Here is a 13,620-nt window from a genome sequence, read left to right on the forward strand (position 1 = left end):
ACTAGTTTTTATTGGAGGCTGTGAACATGGGACACTTGGGGTGGGGGAGGTTTAAAGTCAAACCTTTTTTCTTTCTTTCTTTTCCCTCTGGCTTCTGTTTACAGATGTGTAAAAGCTTCGTTTTCACTTTATGAAAGTTTATCATAAATTTTGTCTTAGTTTTCAAAATGATAAATCTGTCATCAGTATGAGAGAAGACGGAATGCCTTTGATACTCCACCCTCATTCTCCAACTGTGCTTGACAAACAGAAACCAAACCCAGTCCAAAGCTTCTCACTCTGGCTTAACTCTTTGGGCTGGTGTTTGGGTCTGGCTGAGATGGCGTTCATTTTTTCCCACCACAGCCCTCACAGTGCTGTGCTTCGCATTGGTAGCTGGAAAGGCGTTTTGGCTGCTCCTGAGCAGTGCTGGCACAGCATCAACACTGTTTTCCAACATTTCCCACCATCAGTAGGCCAGACGTGGACAAGATCCTGGGAGGGAACACAACCAGGCCAGCTGACCCAAACTGACCGAAGGGATATTCCACACCATATGATGTTAGCTCAGATATAAAGGCTAAGAAAAGGAGGGGGTGAGGAAGCATTCATTATTTACAATATTTGCCTTCTGCAGCAACCCCTCTGCATGCCGGAGCCCTGCTTCCCAGGAACTGGATGGACACTGCTTGCTGGTGGGAAGCAGAGAAAAAAATTTTTGTTTTCTCTTTGCTTCTACACGTGAAATCTTTCACTTTTGCATGATTAAACTGCATTATCTCAACCTACACGTTGTTTCCCATCTAATTTTCTCTTCCATGGCCAGCTGAGAAGAGGGAGTGATAGAGCAGTTTGGTGGACATCTGGCACCCAGCCACGGTCAACACACCACAGCTGGCCAAACTCTTTAGCTCAGCTGGGTTACTAAAAGTGTCTCTAATGCCAAATGGAGTAGGTCAATGCCAAATACCTTTGGAAAAGAGAAACCTCCTATTCTGAGTGAGGATAGGTAAAAGTTAATCAGAGTGAGGGTATTAATAATCTGGAATCTTGAAACCTCAGGGAACATGCTTGTGTTCCACTGAACACCATTTAAGAGAGTAGAACATATTCCCCAAGTGAATAATGCAGGTATAAATTCCAAAAGATAGTGATTTTTTAAATTGTTTTAGTCTTCCAAGACAGTTTTGGCATACAATACCTTTACAGCCACAACAAGCAATTTCAGTTGTTGCTACTGCGGTACTTGTCAATACCTTCCACATCTACTCCACTCCTATTTTGATGCTATACTTAAAGGTAACAAATCTTTTTAGAACAAGCAAGAAGATGGCAAGGCTTGCTCAGGGTCTCTGGCCATCAAAACTGCAGAAAAGCTTTATAGAGCTTTTACAGAGAAAATTTTGGTCCAGTTTTCATGTCACTCAGGACAGGATGACGAAGAATTACAATTAAGCATGCATAATCTTCGCCTTATTCTTCTGCAATGTATTAGACAGTTCATGAACAGTGAAGTTCAGAGCTTCAAGAAGTCTACTGCTCTTTGTGTAAGATTTAACCTCTGATTAACAATTCTCCCACTCCTTTCCCCATCTGAAATCAGTTTTCCAGCACCACAGAGCAAAACAGAAGTCCCCAACCTACAAAAACTCTATGTAATACACTTTGGAACTCAGTGCATTCTGGTGTTGGAATTATTATTTGCACTACAGGAGGGGGTAGAGATTGCAAATTTCTGTGGTAGACTCTGTATAAGCACACAATTAGGAGACAGACTGGCTTCACAAAAGAAGAACAATGCCTTGCTTGTATCCATTTGGTTGTTGTGTGGGATAAATGAGCGGCAGCCTTTCAGTCAGTTGAGTCAACTTGCTCAGAATTTGATAGCAGATAATGAGGGAAACTACTCATGTGTCTTTCTGTTTCCTTTGACAAGACTGGGCAAAGGCGAAAGACTACTTTTAATATCACCATACAAATCTTTAAGAAGAAAGATCCAAACAAATGGCATTGCTTCACACTGATTGCTGCACTTGGTTATTAAATGCATACATGGGAATTCTTACTGGGTTTTTTTTTAAAGTCTTAATATCATCTTCCTGCTAATTGTTTTGTTCTCGTTTCTAATCTAAAAATCTGACAAAGAAGAAAGGGGTTTTCTTTAGCATGATGAATGATAGGACATTCAGATTCCTACTTAATGACAATTAATTTACTGTATACCCATGCAAGTTAAGATAGTTTTAATTAGTTTTTACAAAGTAAAAGGGTAACTTCATACTCTGTTTAGATAAAAGCAGCTATTGCCTGACTAAACACATTCTCATCAAATACAGAAGGTGAGCTGAGTGACCTTACTAGGATTCTATCTTATTTTAATTCTCTATTTACTGTTTAAAAATAACCCATTTGCATAATAGTGCTACACAATTTTGTCTCTAACTCTGAAATAATGCCTAATTGAAAAGTTGCTGGTATAATTAATCTCAAATGTGTGATCTTAATTTTTAAAAACAAACACAAAAATTAAAGTGTGCATTTCAAATGTATCACAGCTAGAGCTGGTGAACACAAATATCCTTATTAAAGATGATGTTTAAGTACCTTTATGAATGGGCTGAAATTATGGGTAAAGGTCAAAACATTTCCTCTTAAATTAGAAGAGGTAACATTTTTGGGATGCAAAAGCTGCAATTCTGTGTATATTACAGCATACACAATCTCTACTAACACACGATGTTCCTTCTGCAAATGCCATTATTTGTATGAGTACTGCAATGTCTTCTGGTTTTTCTTAAGTTTTCTGGAATATATATGGGAATCTACCTTTCTAAAGGCTGAATAAACCCATTTGATCAAATCTGTATCCAAGTATGTGGTTTGGTACCACTACTTGTGTGCATTCAGACACACTCTCACAGAAGGAACCAAAACGCTTGCAAATTTAAAATATCCCTGCTCATTGCAAGAGAAATTGGACTAGATGACCTTTAAAGTTCCCTTCCAACCCCAACTATTCTAGAATTCTATGATCCTTTTCAATGAAGCCATGCCCATTCATACAAGCTGGGGATTTGCCCTTGTGACTGGAACTCAGCAGCAAATTTACATTACCTGAACCACGCATAACAGAGTTTCCATTCTGCAAGATATTATTAATAGGCATTCAGTGCTTTAGCAGTGTGCCTCATCTCTCCCTATTTCTCTCAAAATCCAGATCAGAAATTACCATATTCTTAAGATTTCAAGTACTGAAGTCTGCACATTAATCTCTGGTTTAAGTCCAGACTACTTGTGTGAGTTTATTGTGTTTCTGCAGTGGGCTCAAGGTATGTTACTGTAAATTTTTTATGCATGCTACCAGTGCAGTGAGACTGATAATACAAAATGAATTTTAAAAAATCCTTCATTAGCAAGGAAACAAAATGAAAATAACCCTCCTTCCCAGTTACACAACTATCTGTCTTGCCTGATTCTTGAAAAATTATTGGTCAGTCACACTCCAAGGCATGTGTTCTGCAGGGCTAGCTATATGTATCCCTATATGCCCATGCGTTCCAGAGGTAAACCTCCCAACACCCACCCTCCTTGAGATCACCAACTATGGTATGCAGCCAACAGCAGGAAGAAGAAATTGCATGTAAACAAAAGGTTTAAAATTCTACAGCAAAACAAGGTGGGCTGATACTATTTTATTGGTCTGTACTACCAAGCAAAAGTCAACATCACCACCTTTTCTTGCCACCATTTTTTATTGCCTTCACTGGAAGGAACAGAGTACATCCTGAAAAGCGTGTAAGCATCTATGGCTACAGGGGAATGCTCTGCATAATCCTTTCTCGTTGATCAAAAGAAGCAGTAGCAAGCAGTTTGGAATGGGGTCCTCTATTTTCCTCCTTCAACAGAGAAACAGAGACAGATAAGAGAACTGAAAGACGCTGAATGGATAAAGAAAACTCTTAATATTTTGGAAAACTAAGTCAGGATCCTTGAGAATTCAGCAAACTGCTTCACTTTACAAGTGGTCTCTGGTCTATTGGTCTATGATACACAACTTGTAAGCACAACTAGCACTCTCTAAAAGGTGCAGGGCATGCTCTCCTAACAGAAAAACAGATGTAAACTTTCTCTTAACAGAGAGCTCGTCAGAGAATTACTCAGCCTAACTATGAAAGTGAGTTACTGATTGCAAATAGAAAAGGGCATTTTCAAAAGCACTCAAGCCCCACTAGAAATAAAATTTATAACCTGTTTTCAGGAGCAGTCCTGCTCCTCTCCCTACTTTCTTTCAAAGTTTACTTTTAGGCTTGACATAACCCTTGTGCATTTGGCAATCAATTCTCTGGCTCTCCAGCCTCGTGAGGAGGCTTATGTTGACTCCCACTTCTCTGTCAGCATGGAGGCCTTTTGGGTCAGACCGCGAAAAACCCACGTGGTTCCCTTTGTAGGACCGTCTACATTTCTAGAAAATATCACTCACTATCCATGGCGTGAAGATATTCCATATGAAGCGCCCCAGCTCCCGCAGTGGCAGCTGAAGGAATGATGTCTGCATATGGACTGCGCTGGCCTGCCAACAGAGCCATCTGATGATAATATTCAGCTGGACTGACGCCAGCATGCGGAGCTAAAAAAAACAACATAAAAGTACCGTTAATGACGTAAGATAAACAAGAAGGAAAGTTTTATCACATTGCCGGTTTCTCTGGCCATTAAAACAGCTTGTTTATTTTTTAATGTAATGCAATGTCTGCAGTATGCCACCACTGGTCAATATATTTCAACCAGTGGTACTGTAAAGACACCATTCAAAAAAACCAGCAAGACATAAAATATTAATGAGCTTAGTGATCTCATATTTTTGTATTTATTATTAAGTGACTCAAAAAGTGTCAGGCTGACAGCAATGGAAACTAGTATGATTTATTTAGTGACATAAAAAAGCAAGAAAACCTTCCTAGCATTTTATTCCCATTTACCTCACTCCTGGCCCAAAGGAATCCATCTCTAAGGTAACAACATGGCTGAACCTCCATAAACATCCAAGTATCTGGAGTCTCTGCCTAGAGGACTAGAAGATTCTCCCTCACCATGTCCCTCTGTGTCTATGCTTAGGAGTAAACAGGGGTAAAGTATGATTCCAGGAAAAATAATAGTTGTCCATGAACAACACAGGGTCAGTTTTTTAAGAGGACAGACTGAAGCCAATAAATGTGACCATCCCATCCTTCAAAGTTCATGTATAAGTATATTTGACACACAAGCCCGTTTGCAGAGTCAAACCCACAGACTGGATAGACTCTACATCCCATCAGTGAGGTTATCGTGATGCAGTCCTCTGCATCATGCACTGCATGCAATGACTGTGTTAGCTGTTATCTCATGTAAAAATGAGAACTTCCTGTTCCACTCCAATTTTCAAGCAGGCCTTCAACTAATGGGCAACCCTGGACAAATAGAAAAATTGGCATCACTCTAAGATCATCTCCTCTCAACAGGCTTCAGATGCTACTGAAGGTAGAGGGTCATTTCATGAGCCTCTGTAAGAAGTACTCATAAAATACTTTTCTCCTTCTCCTTGATCCTGACCCTGACTTGCCATGAAACAGGTGGACAGCCCTTCTCTCTGGTCTCTCCCTGTCCCACTTGCAAAACAGTTTACACTCTGGTCACCACAAGATGGTACGCAAGCTTGCCTAAAACGCTTCAGGTTCCTTAGGTGAACACACTGCACCCCAAGCTGGTACACCAGATTATTTTTATATTCTTTCATATCATTTAATGAGATTTTTTTTTTTAATCTCAGCAGCTGAATCTTGAATGAAAACAAAATTTTAGGCTGAAATTCTCTGAATATTGTTACCTACACAGCACTACTAAAAAGACCATTTATACCTTCATTAGAGAATCAGACCCTAAATGCAAACCTTAGAAACAAAGAATCAAGATTTACACTTTTTATGTTCTGAATATAAACAAGGCATTGGAATTTGGAGAAAAGTTTATTCAGCAACAGATTTATTACTACCAAATAAAATGAAAGAATGTGCTTTTGATGTTAAAATGTTAAATCTATAAGGAAGGGTTCTGAAAAATAGAAGTACATCAAACAGGAATAGGAATGGCATAAAAAACGAGCTGAGATAAATTAAAGCTTGCTGGTATTTTTTCCAAATTACAAACTGATTTCACAATTAATTACTATCTTTCCACTTTCTGTGAAATGGTAAAGAAATTATTCAGACCAAATTTTAAAAGATGCATAACTCACACTGAATCACTGATATTAAAGTTTTACGGTAGTAGACAACCATGGTATATTTCCAGACACACTGAAAATACTTCCTGAGCTTTCTGACATAAGTGTCTGGGCTAACTAACAATAACATTGGCTGCAAACTTTAAAATTAACTGCTGCAGAAAACATAGTTAACACATAATTGCATTACTAAATGTTCCATATGCCAAGAAATGCTCTGGTGCTCTTTAAAGATCATTCCTTACTACCTCCCTCAAACATAAAAAATTAACCTACTAAATGATGTATTGCGTGAAGGGTAAATGAAGGGTAAACTGGAAGGCCTACAGCCCTGAATTTTTTCCTGTTTATTCCCGGGTAGCTTCAGCTTTGTTCCCATTTTTCTACAAGTGGAGGCATTTGCTTCTGCACCATAAGCACTGCTGAGCTTCATTTGAGCACTCTCCTCTACACATACCAACAATCCCATCCTTACCCCTGCTCCAAACCTTCGGAGGAGTCCTCAGTCACCCCTGACCCACCAAATCTGCTGGGTAAGGTGAAGTGACAAGAGTTATGTTCTAGATAGTTGTGGCTCCTGGCCATCCCCAGATATGTGAGTCAGCAGACCAAGCCCAGTAGTACACTGATATAATTATCTAACTGTCCTAAAGCAATTAGGGTAGCAAGAGAAATCTCACTATGGCTTTCAGAAGAGGAATAACAACTTCCAAGTTTTCATAGTTCAAATGCTATATGACTTAAGACACTGTGTCCATTATGTTATTAGTACATTATGTGCATGTACCTCTTTAAACCACAGAAGTGTTTTATTTGCATTCTAGCAGTGCTCAAACCATGGTTCAGATTATTTGATCCCAGGAACCCACATCCAAAAAAGGCATTTCATTGTATACCTGATTGATCGTACAACAGACTATGGATTCCAGGGAACAAACTTGAAGCTTTTCAACAGCATGCTCTTTGACTGAGATCTCTTCAATGCCTCAATCAAGTTACTGTATTTTCATTGGATGCTGCACAACACCAGGGCTGTGGTAACTGATCAAAGATGGGCTGTGAGCCTATAGGAAGTGTGAAGTAACATATATTTGTTCAAAACCTGAAGAAAGATGTTTAAGCTAGTAAGTTTAGCATGTCCCCATGACAGATTAAGGCTGCGTATCCAGTCAGCAATCAAAGCTCAGGGAATGAGCATTAAGACAGAGCATACTCAGCTGAGCTGTCCACACCTGAGTGTCTCATTCCATCTGAAAGCCTGGGAGAACCCAAGCTACATAGGCTGGCAGGAGAAAAGTGTCTTTCTGAGGTGGCAGGTGGAGTTGAGGCAGGGTATTTCACAGATCTGAACAGACACCAAACACCTGCACTGTAGACAGACAAATCTTAGCACCATCATAGTTATGACAGAGCTCCACACTCAACTGCTAACACCCAAGTGTCCATTTGTTTGGGAACTGAATAGTTCCTTGAGGCTTTGCTGGCTGCACTACCTACAACTCACTGGACTACAATGGCAGAACAGCACAGCAAGATCACGCATTTCTATACTGTATACATCTACATTTAGGTGCCAGAATCTGAAACCAAATTCTACCCTGTGACATCTCTGGAAGGTCTCTGCCTTTCTGGAGTGTCAGTTGGGTGCTGGGTCAGATAGTCCAGTGTTATCTCAGAGAGCACTATGTGCCTACATCTTTGCAAGTGAATTCAGTGTGGTATAGCTGAGACCAAAACTGTATACAGCTTAATGTCATAAAGTTCTGTGATGGGTGGTTTCCTTCACACCTTCCTTTGTCTGCCACTGGAACATACCTTAAGTATAAATGAAATTCTGCTTGAATGTGACCTGAAGAGTATTGAAAATAGCAAAGTATTGTGCATATTAGCTCCTGTGAAAAAGCCCAAACGTGCATCACGAGTTTTCCCACTATATGCCATTACATTATCGTTCTGTCATGTTTATCCTATATCTAAAGATCTAAAGCTCCTGAAGTCAAAACTTCCCTTTCTGAGCATTCCTATTTCTTTCTTCAAAATGTTTTTTTTAAAAATACGTCTGCTAAAACGAAAGGGGTAGAGTTAGCAAGAATTCACGTAACATCCAAAGTGCTGCTGGGAAAACCCTATGTGCATGCCATATACCTTGACTGACAATAGGTCATTAAAATTTATTCTCATAAGAATATGTGCCCATAACTAATGGATTAACTGTAAAGGTATATATTCTTATAAACGAGGATTAATTAGTTATCCGTTTGGATAGGGTGCACTGCTCATTTTTCAAATTCAGCTAAAGGCGGTTTAACTCTGGTAAGTTTCTGAATACACTGGGAAGATCTTTCCCATAGTTAAAGTACCATTTTAATTTCCTTTCTTTACATAGTCATTTCTGAATATGTTATATTTTAGTTCCCTTCAGCAAGTGCTACCATTTTGGAATGTCAAAGTGCTTATGCTTACCCACTATTGAAAAACCTACTATTAACAAGACAGTCTTTTTTTTGCAACTCTGTTGATGGCTCACTTTGGCAAAATTCCCACTGAAATGAATAGGAAATGTGCTAGAGTAATGACAAGAGTGACCACGGAAGTTCACTTCAGCCCAAATAGCCTGGAAAGTAAAAGCCATGGTCACACCAAGACCTAAAGCACTGATATATCAAGTATATAGGCCACCATTTAGATTAAAAGGGACAGTCTTGATCATCAGCCACTTCTACATAAGCATCATTTCATTTGGCCATATTGTTGGCTAGGATAAACTGAAATAATTCTACATAACTATAATAGAATTATTGACTAAGTATAACTAGTCAGTGCATGCTTTATATGATTGAAAAATACTAGTTTAATTAACAAGCCTTTTGTGTCTGAAGAACTCCATGGTTATACACTGACGTGCACCCATGAAGAATCTGACTCAATTCAGTGCAGATACAGTGGATTTCTTGAGATCAGAATTACACTCCATGTCAGCCCCACAAACAAAAGATATCACAGGACATACACCACCCTTACAGCATAAATTTTGAATGAGGCACCTTTTTTTTCTTCTCCCTGAAGTTTCAACATTTGTGAGATGTACAAATGAGCCATGATCGGCTGATGAAGTATTGAAACATTTATGACATAATGAATATGTCTGACAAACCTGGTGAAGCTGCTTTGAACAAGGGGGAAAAATGTTGACAAGATTAATATAACTTAAGTTGCTACAATGACAGAAAACAGGAAGCCTGTCTTAACGCACCGTCTGTTGGGCTGAGTCCACGGGCTGCTGAGATCATGGAGAGGGATGGGCTGCTGTGCAGGGACCTGATGTAGTCCATGTAGGGGTTAATGTATGGGTGAGGGGTGCTGAAGGGAGACTCTGATGTCGCAGCAGGATTTCGGTGCGGGGAAATTCTAAGGAATGGAAGCTCTGAGTATGTCGGGCTACTAGATAAGGCAGAAGGCCTGGAAGAAACAAAAGGAAATAAAAAAAACCAGTCAGGTTATCTATACAATAAAGAAAAATACTGTAAAGGTAACACACTTGTTTCTTGAAGAATAATAACTAGTTGTTGCACGTGTAGGTTGCACATGTACTAAAGTCAACTGCCTGGAAAGAAAAAGGATAGGAAATTAATTCTTCTCTGTACCCATTATTAGCAACATTTCTCTGACCAATTTTAACATGATTTTATATTTGTTTTAATCTTTACACCCCTCAGTACCCTTTCCCCAAGCAGTTAAGGAGAAAATCACTTCAATTAGTACAAAATATGCACACTGTATTACATAGTAATTCTTACTGCAATATGAAATACATACTGAGATTCAGAATCATTTACATCTTCAAAACAATGTGGCTATTGAAAAAGGAGCTTTGAGAGCCACACTGCACCCATACCCTTCATTTGCCGGCTTACTTTCTGAAAGTGCAAGATGGCATGTCTATATAGAAATCATTTCAGGAGTCCCAAACTTTGTGAGCCATTAAAATGGATAGGTCCTTTGGAGCATTTTTTTGTTGCTGTCCCTTCCCATGAAAAATGCACAAAACTTCGTGGCAGAGGAAGAAAGATTGCTGCATATGTATGTTTTTAGTATGGCACCAGAGACCAACGTTTTTTAACAAGACCCCATTAATTAACTACTCATTTTTGTGAAGGGAAAGCTGTGGTGCCCTCTCACGCTATGTGTGATGAACCAAGGCTGAAAGCTGAGTTCACAGCTGACAAAAGATAAATAACCTGCTGTAACCCTCCCCATCATCCCACCCTGTTGATATGACAGCGTCTGGGCTCTGCTTAGAGACTTTTCTCTCACAGCACCCCATCTCCAAAGGCACTGGAAAAAGTTCAAATTTCATCAGAAGGGGTTGGAGTGCCGTACCCTTGCCAACCTGCTCTTTGGTGAAAGACAATGATTAAGCCTGTCATGCATTTGCTGTAGTCCAACTGGCTGACCTGAACTAAATGCCTTTTTGTCCCTGTTTTTCCAATTAATTTAGCATATATATAGCACAGACACAGGCAGCAGCTGTGAGAGCAGTGAGGGCAGCCTGTTCCTTTGATGCTGTTGGCTTACAAAGAGTAATCAAACAAGAAATGTATTTTTTTTCCTTTAACGTACACATATCATGATCAATGGAGGTAGTTGTCATCACCTAAAAGGCCAACAGAACATAATCTTACATCGGAGCCAATTCTGCCCTGCCATCAGCTCAGAAACGCTAGCATATGAGTGGGACAGTGATCAAAGTCATGAATTCCTAACATGACGCCAGCTTCCGTGCCACTAAATCCACGAGGGCTTGTAAAACCCGAGGAATGAAGATTTCTCCTGATGTGTTTTTCTCCCTCTTTTCCCTTGCCTTTCCTATTTGACTTTTTTTGTGTTTCTTGCCCTCCTACAGCTTTCTGCAAGGTAAGCCTGTTTAGCCTTCCTGTATGAAAATACCTCCTAACTCCAAAGTTTGTTAGAGAGCTGCATTTTGCATTAGCAGCAGGTACCAACAGTGCAGTCATTCCTCTGGCACCTGAGCAAGTGACCCACATAAAGCTAAGTAACCCACTAGCATGCCTTCACCATATTTGAAATGCACTGAGAATCTGAAACTGGAAGCCACTTTCCACCACTGTGCAAACCAGACATCTCCTTTCCTCAGAGAACTTTTTGTCCACATAGTTCTAAAGTAACTTTGTTTTACAGTGGAAGTGCATATTTTATCTTGGTACTATGAAACCTCACCAGACATGAAACATTCGTTGTCTCCTGGTTCCCTGTGAGGCCAAGTTTGGTAGGCAGGAGCTTTAAAAATCATGGTGATGTAGGAAGCAAAAGTACCACAGCTGGGTATCACATTACAGAGTGAATTTCCCATCCTGGGAGTGAGGAAAATACAGTAGTACAGGAAATTTAATACAAGAGTAACAAAGAAACTAAGTTTGGATGTTATTTTACAAGGGATTTTTTTAAATGGGATTCCAATTCACAGTTAGAAACATGAAGAGCATGCAGGCAAGCTGGGGCCCTGGCCTTATCTGGTGCATATTGAACAAAAAACTGTTTAAATGCTTAGGCAAGAAGGCTGAAAGTCTGTATTGGCCTCAGTGATTCACTCTCCAGCCGGCCAACAGCCAAATGCTGCCGCAGGAGCAAGATTAGGAGCCAGGCTGTCAGCTTCTCCCTCCAGATCCAACAAAAGCCATTCAAGGACACCAGGACTCAGCCGCTCTTCTCCTCCTCAGCCCTGCCTCTTTCTCTCTCTCTCTCTCCTCTGAGCTCCACGGTTTTCCTAGGATGCTAGGGAAAGGACACTGACCTGGGTATCATCAATCAACAGCTGGCATATAAACAGTATTATCTGAGGCAGAAATAAGGAGTCATCAGATTCCATAAAGAATTCCCAGCTCTGGACTCTAATGTTTCCTAATTTCTCTCCAGCATCTGATTTTAAGATGCTGCTAACTTCTGCGCTCACTTTCAGTCTGGACTTTTCTCCCTTCTCTGTGTTCCTTTCATCCGCTCTTAGTCCTACAATTTGAGTCATCCTGATTTATTCCAATAAACATCACATATCCCTCCTTTCCCTCTGTGCTTAAACTACGGTGAACATCTTTCACAAGTATTAACTCCCTCCTTCAAACTAAAATGTAGCTTTTAGAAAGGGTGCTGCCAAACACCTTTATTGTTGTTTTGCAACCTCATTGTATACCAATAAATAATGACTTTTGCCCTGTAAACAGCAAACAGACGGCCTGGGAGTGGCTCTGCAGATACCCATTCAGTAACAAGCAAATAAAATCTCCAGATGTGGGTGTCAGTCCATCCCCATAAGTTTTATTTCACATGTATAGAATAATAGAATGGTTTGGATTGGAAGGTACCTTTACAGGTCATCTAGTCCAACTCTGATGTCATGAGCAGGGAAAGAAGCTGGGGACCCTCCTTCAAACTCAGGACCCTTTGGCCCAGCATCCTTCAAACTAGCCATGCATCCTGCTTGTTCTGCCTTGGGTCTGAGGCTACTTCATGGGATGCAATGAGGCTTCAGCACAAGAAGAGGCAAGGAGATTTTCAGTGATATTGCCTGACAATTTATGGCTCACCTGTAAACTGTGTGAAGGCAGAACTTGCCCTGGATCTTCTCCTGTGCAGGGGTTCTTCTGTTATACAACATATTCAGACCACTTATGGGAGGGAGCGAAGCAGATGCATGCTCTTTTCTGAATCAGAACCTCTGTGTCTACTTCTAGAGATCCTGAAAACTCAACTCAAATTTAATACCAAGCTCATCATACTTTCAATACATACTTGAAGTTGAAGGTCTCCAGGTTTGTGTGTAAAGGAGATCCTATGGCTGTGTTTCACCACTAATTTTTATCCTAGCACATGAGGATGATTTTATTATTTTCTCAGTAACCTTGATTATATCTACAACCCTGACATAAATGAGAAGGAACTGAGTACAGGGCTGGCTGTGACGGCATCTCCTCCTTTCAGTCCAGAAGGCCTTCCTGTTCACTGCTAAGGTACTGAAATATCATGAGTGTCACACAGCTTCCATATCTACACAGGACTTCCCACTTCCCATACACATCCAGCCTGACAGCTTCTTCCTGTCCCAACTCTGATGCCACGGGGAATCTCAAGCACTCAGCCTGTGAATGGCGCACATGTGATGAGGCAGTGAGATCAGTGTAAGGGCAAACAGGTGGTTTTTTTCCTACTAGTTATGACTTTATTTTGATGAATGTTGCAGAGGTGTCTACACAGTCTTGAAAACTTACATAGTCACACCAGTTCAGCAGCTATGAACAGCATCAGTTGTAGGGCAAATCACAGTATCTGTGAAGTCACTTTTTTTTTTAATGATTTTTTTTTCTGATCAC

At 40.2% G+C, this 13,620-nt stretch overlaps 1 protein-coding gene across 4 annotated transcripts in view; it reads right to left on the minus strand.

The window, feature by feature from the left end:
- The window catches only part of GLI3 (GLI family zinc finger 3), a 208,558-nt gene that overhangs the window by 62,824 nt on the left and 132,114 nt on the right, over positions 1 to 13,620 (minus strand). For all 4 annotated transcript variants that reach the window (XM_017734631.1, XM_008633830.2, XM_017734630.1 and 1 more), the window contains 2 exons: positions 9,492 to 9,697; positions 4,460 to 4,606 (listed from right to left, as the gene is read on the minus strand). In XM_017734631.1, coding sequence (XP_017590120.1) covers positions 4,460 to 4,606; positions 9,492 to 9,697 — 353 coding nt within the window. The remainder of the gene's footprint in view (positions 1 to 4,459; positions 4,607 to 9,491; positions 9,698 to 13,620) is intronic.

Source organism: Corvus brachyrhynchos, unplaced genomic scaffold (genome assembly GCF_000691975.1).
Source record: "Corvus brachyrhynchos isolate BGI_N302 unplaced genomic scaffold, ASM69197v1 scaffold94, whole genome shotgun sequence".
NCBI lineage: Eukaryota > Metazoa > Chordata > Aves > Passeriformes > Corvidae > Corvus > Corvus brachyrhynchos.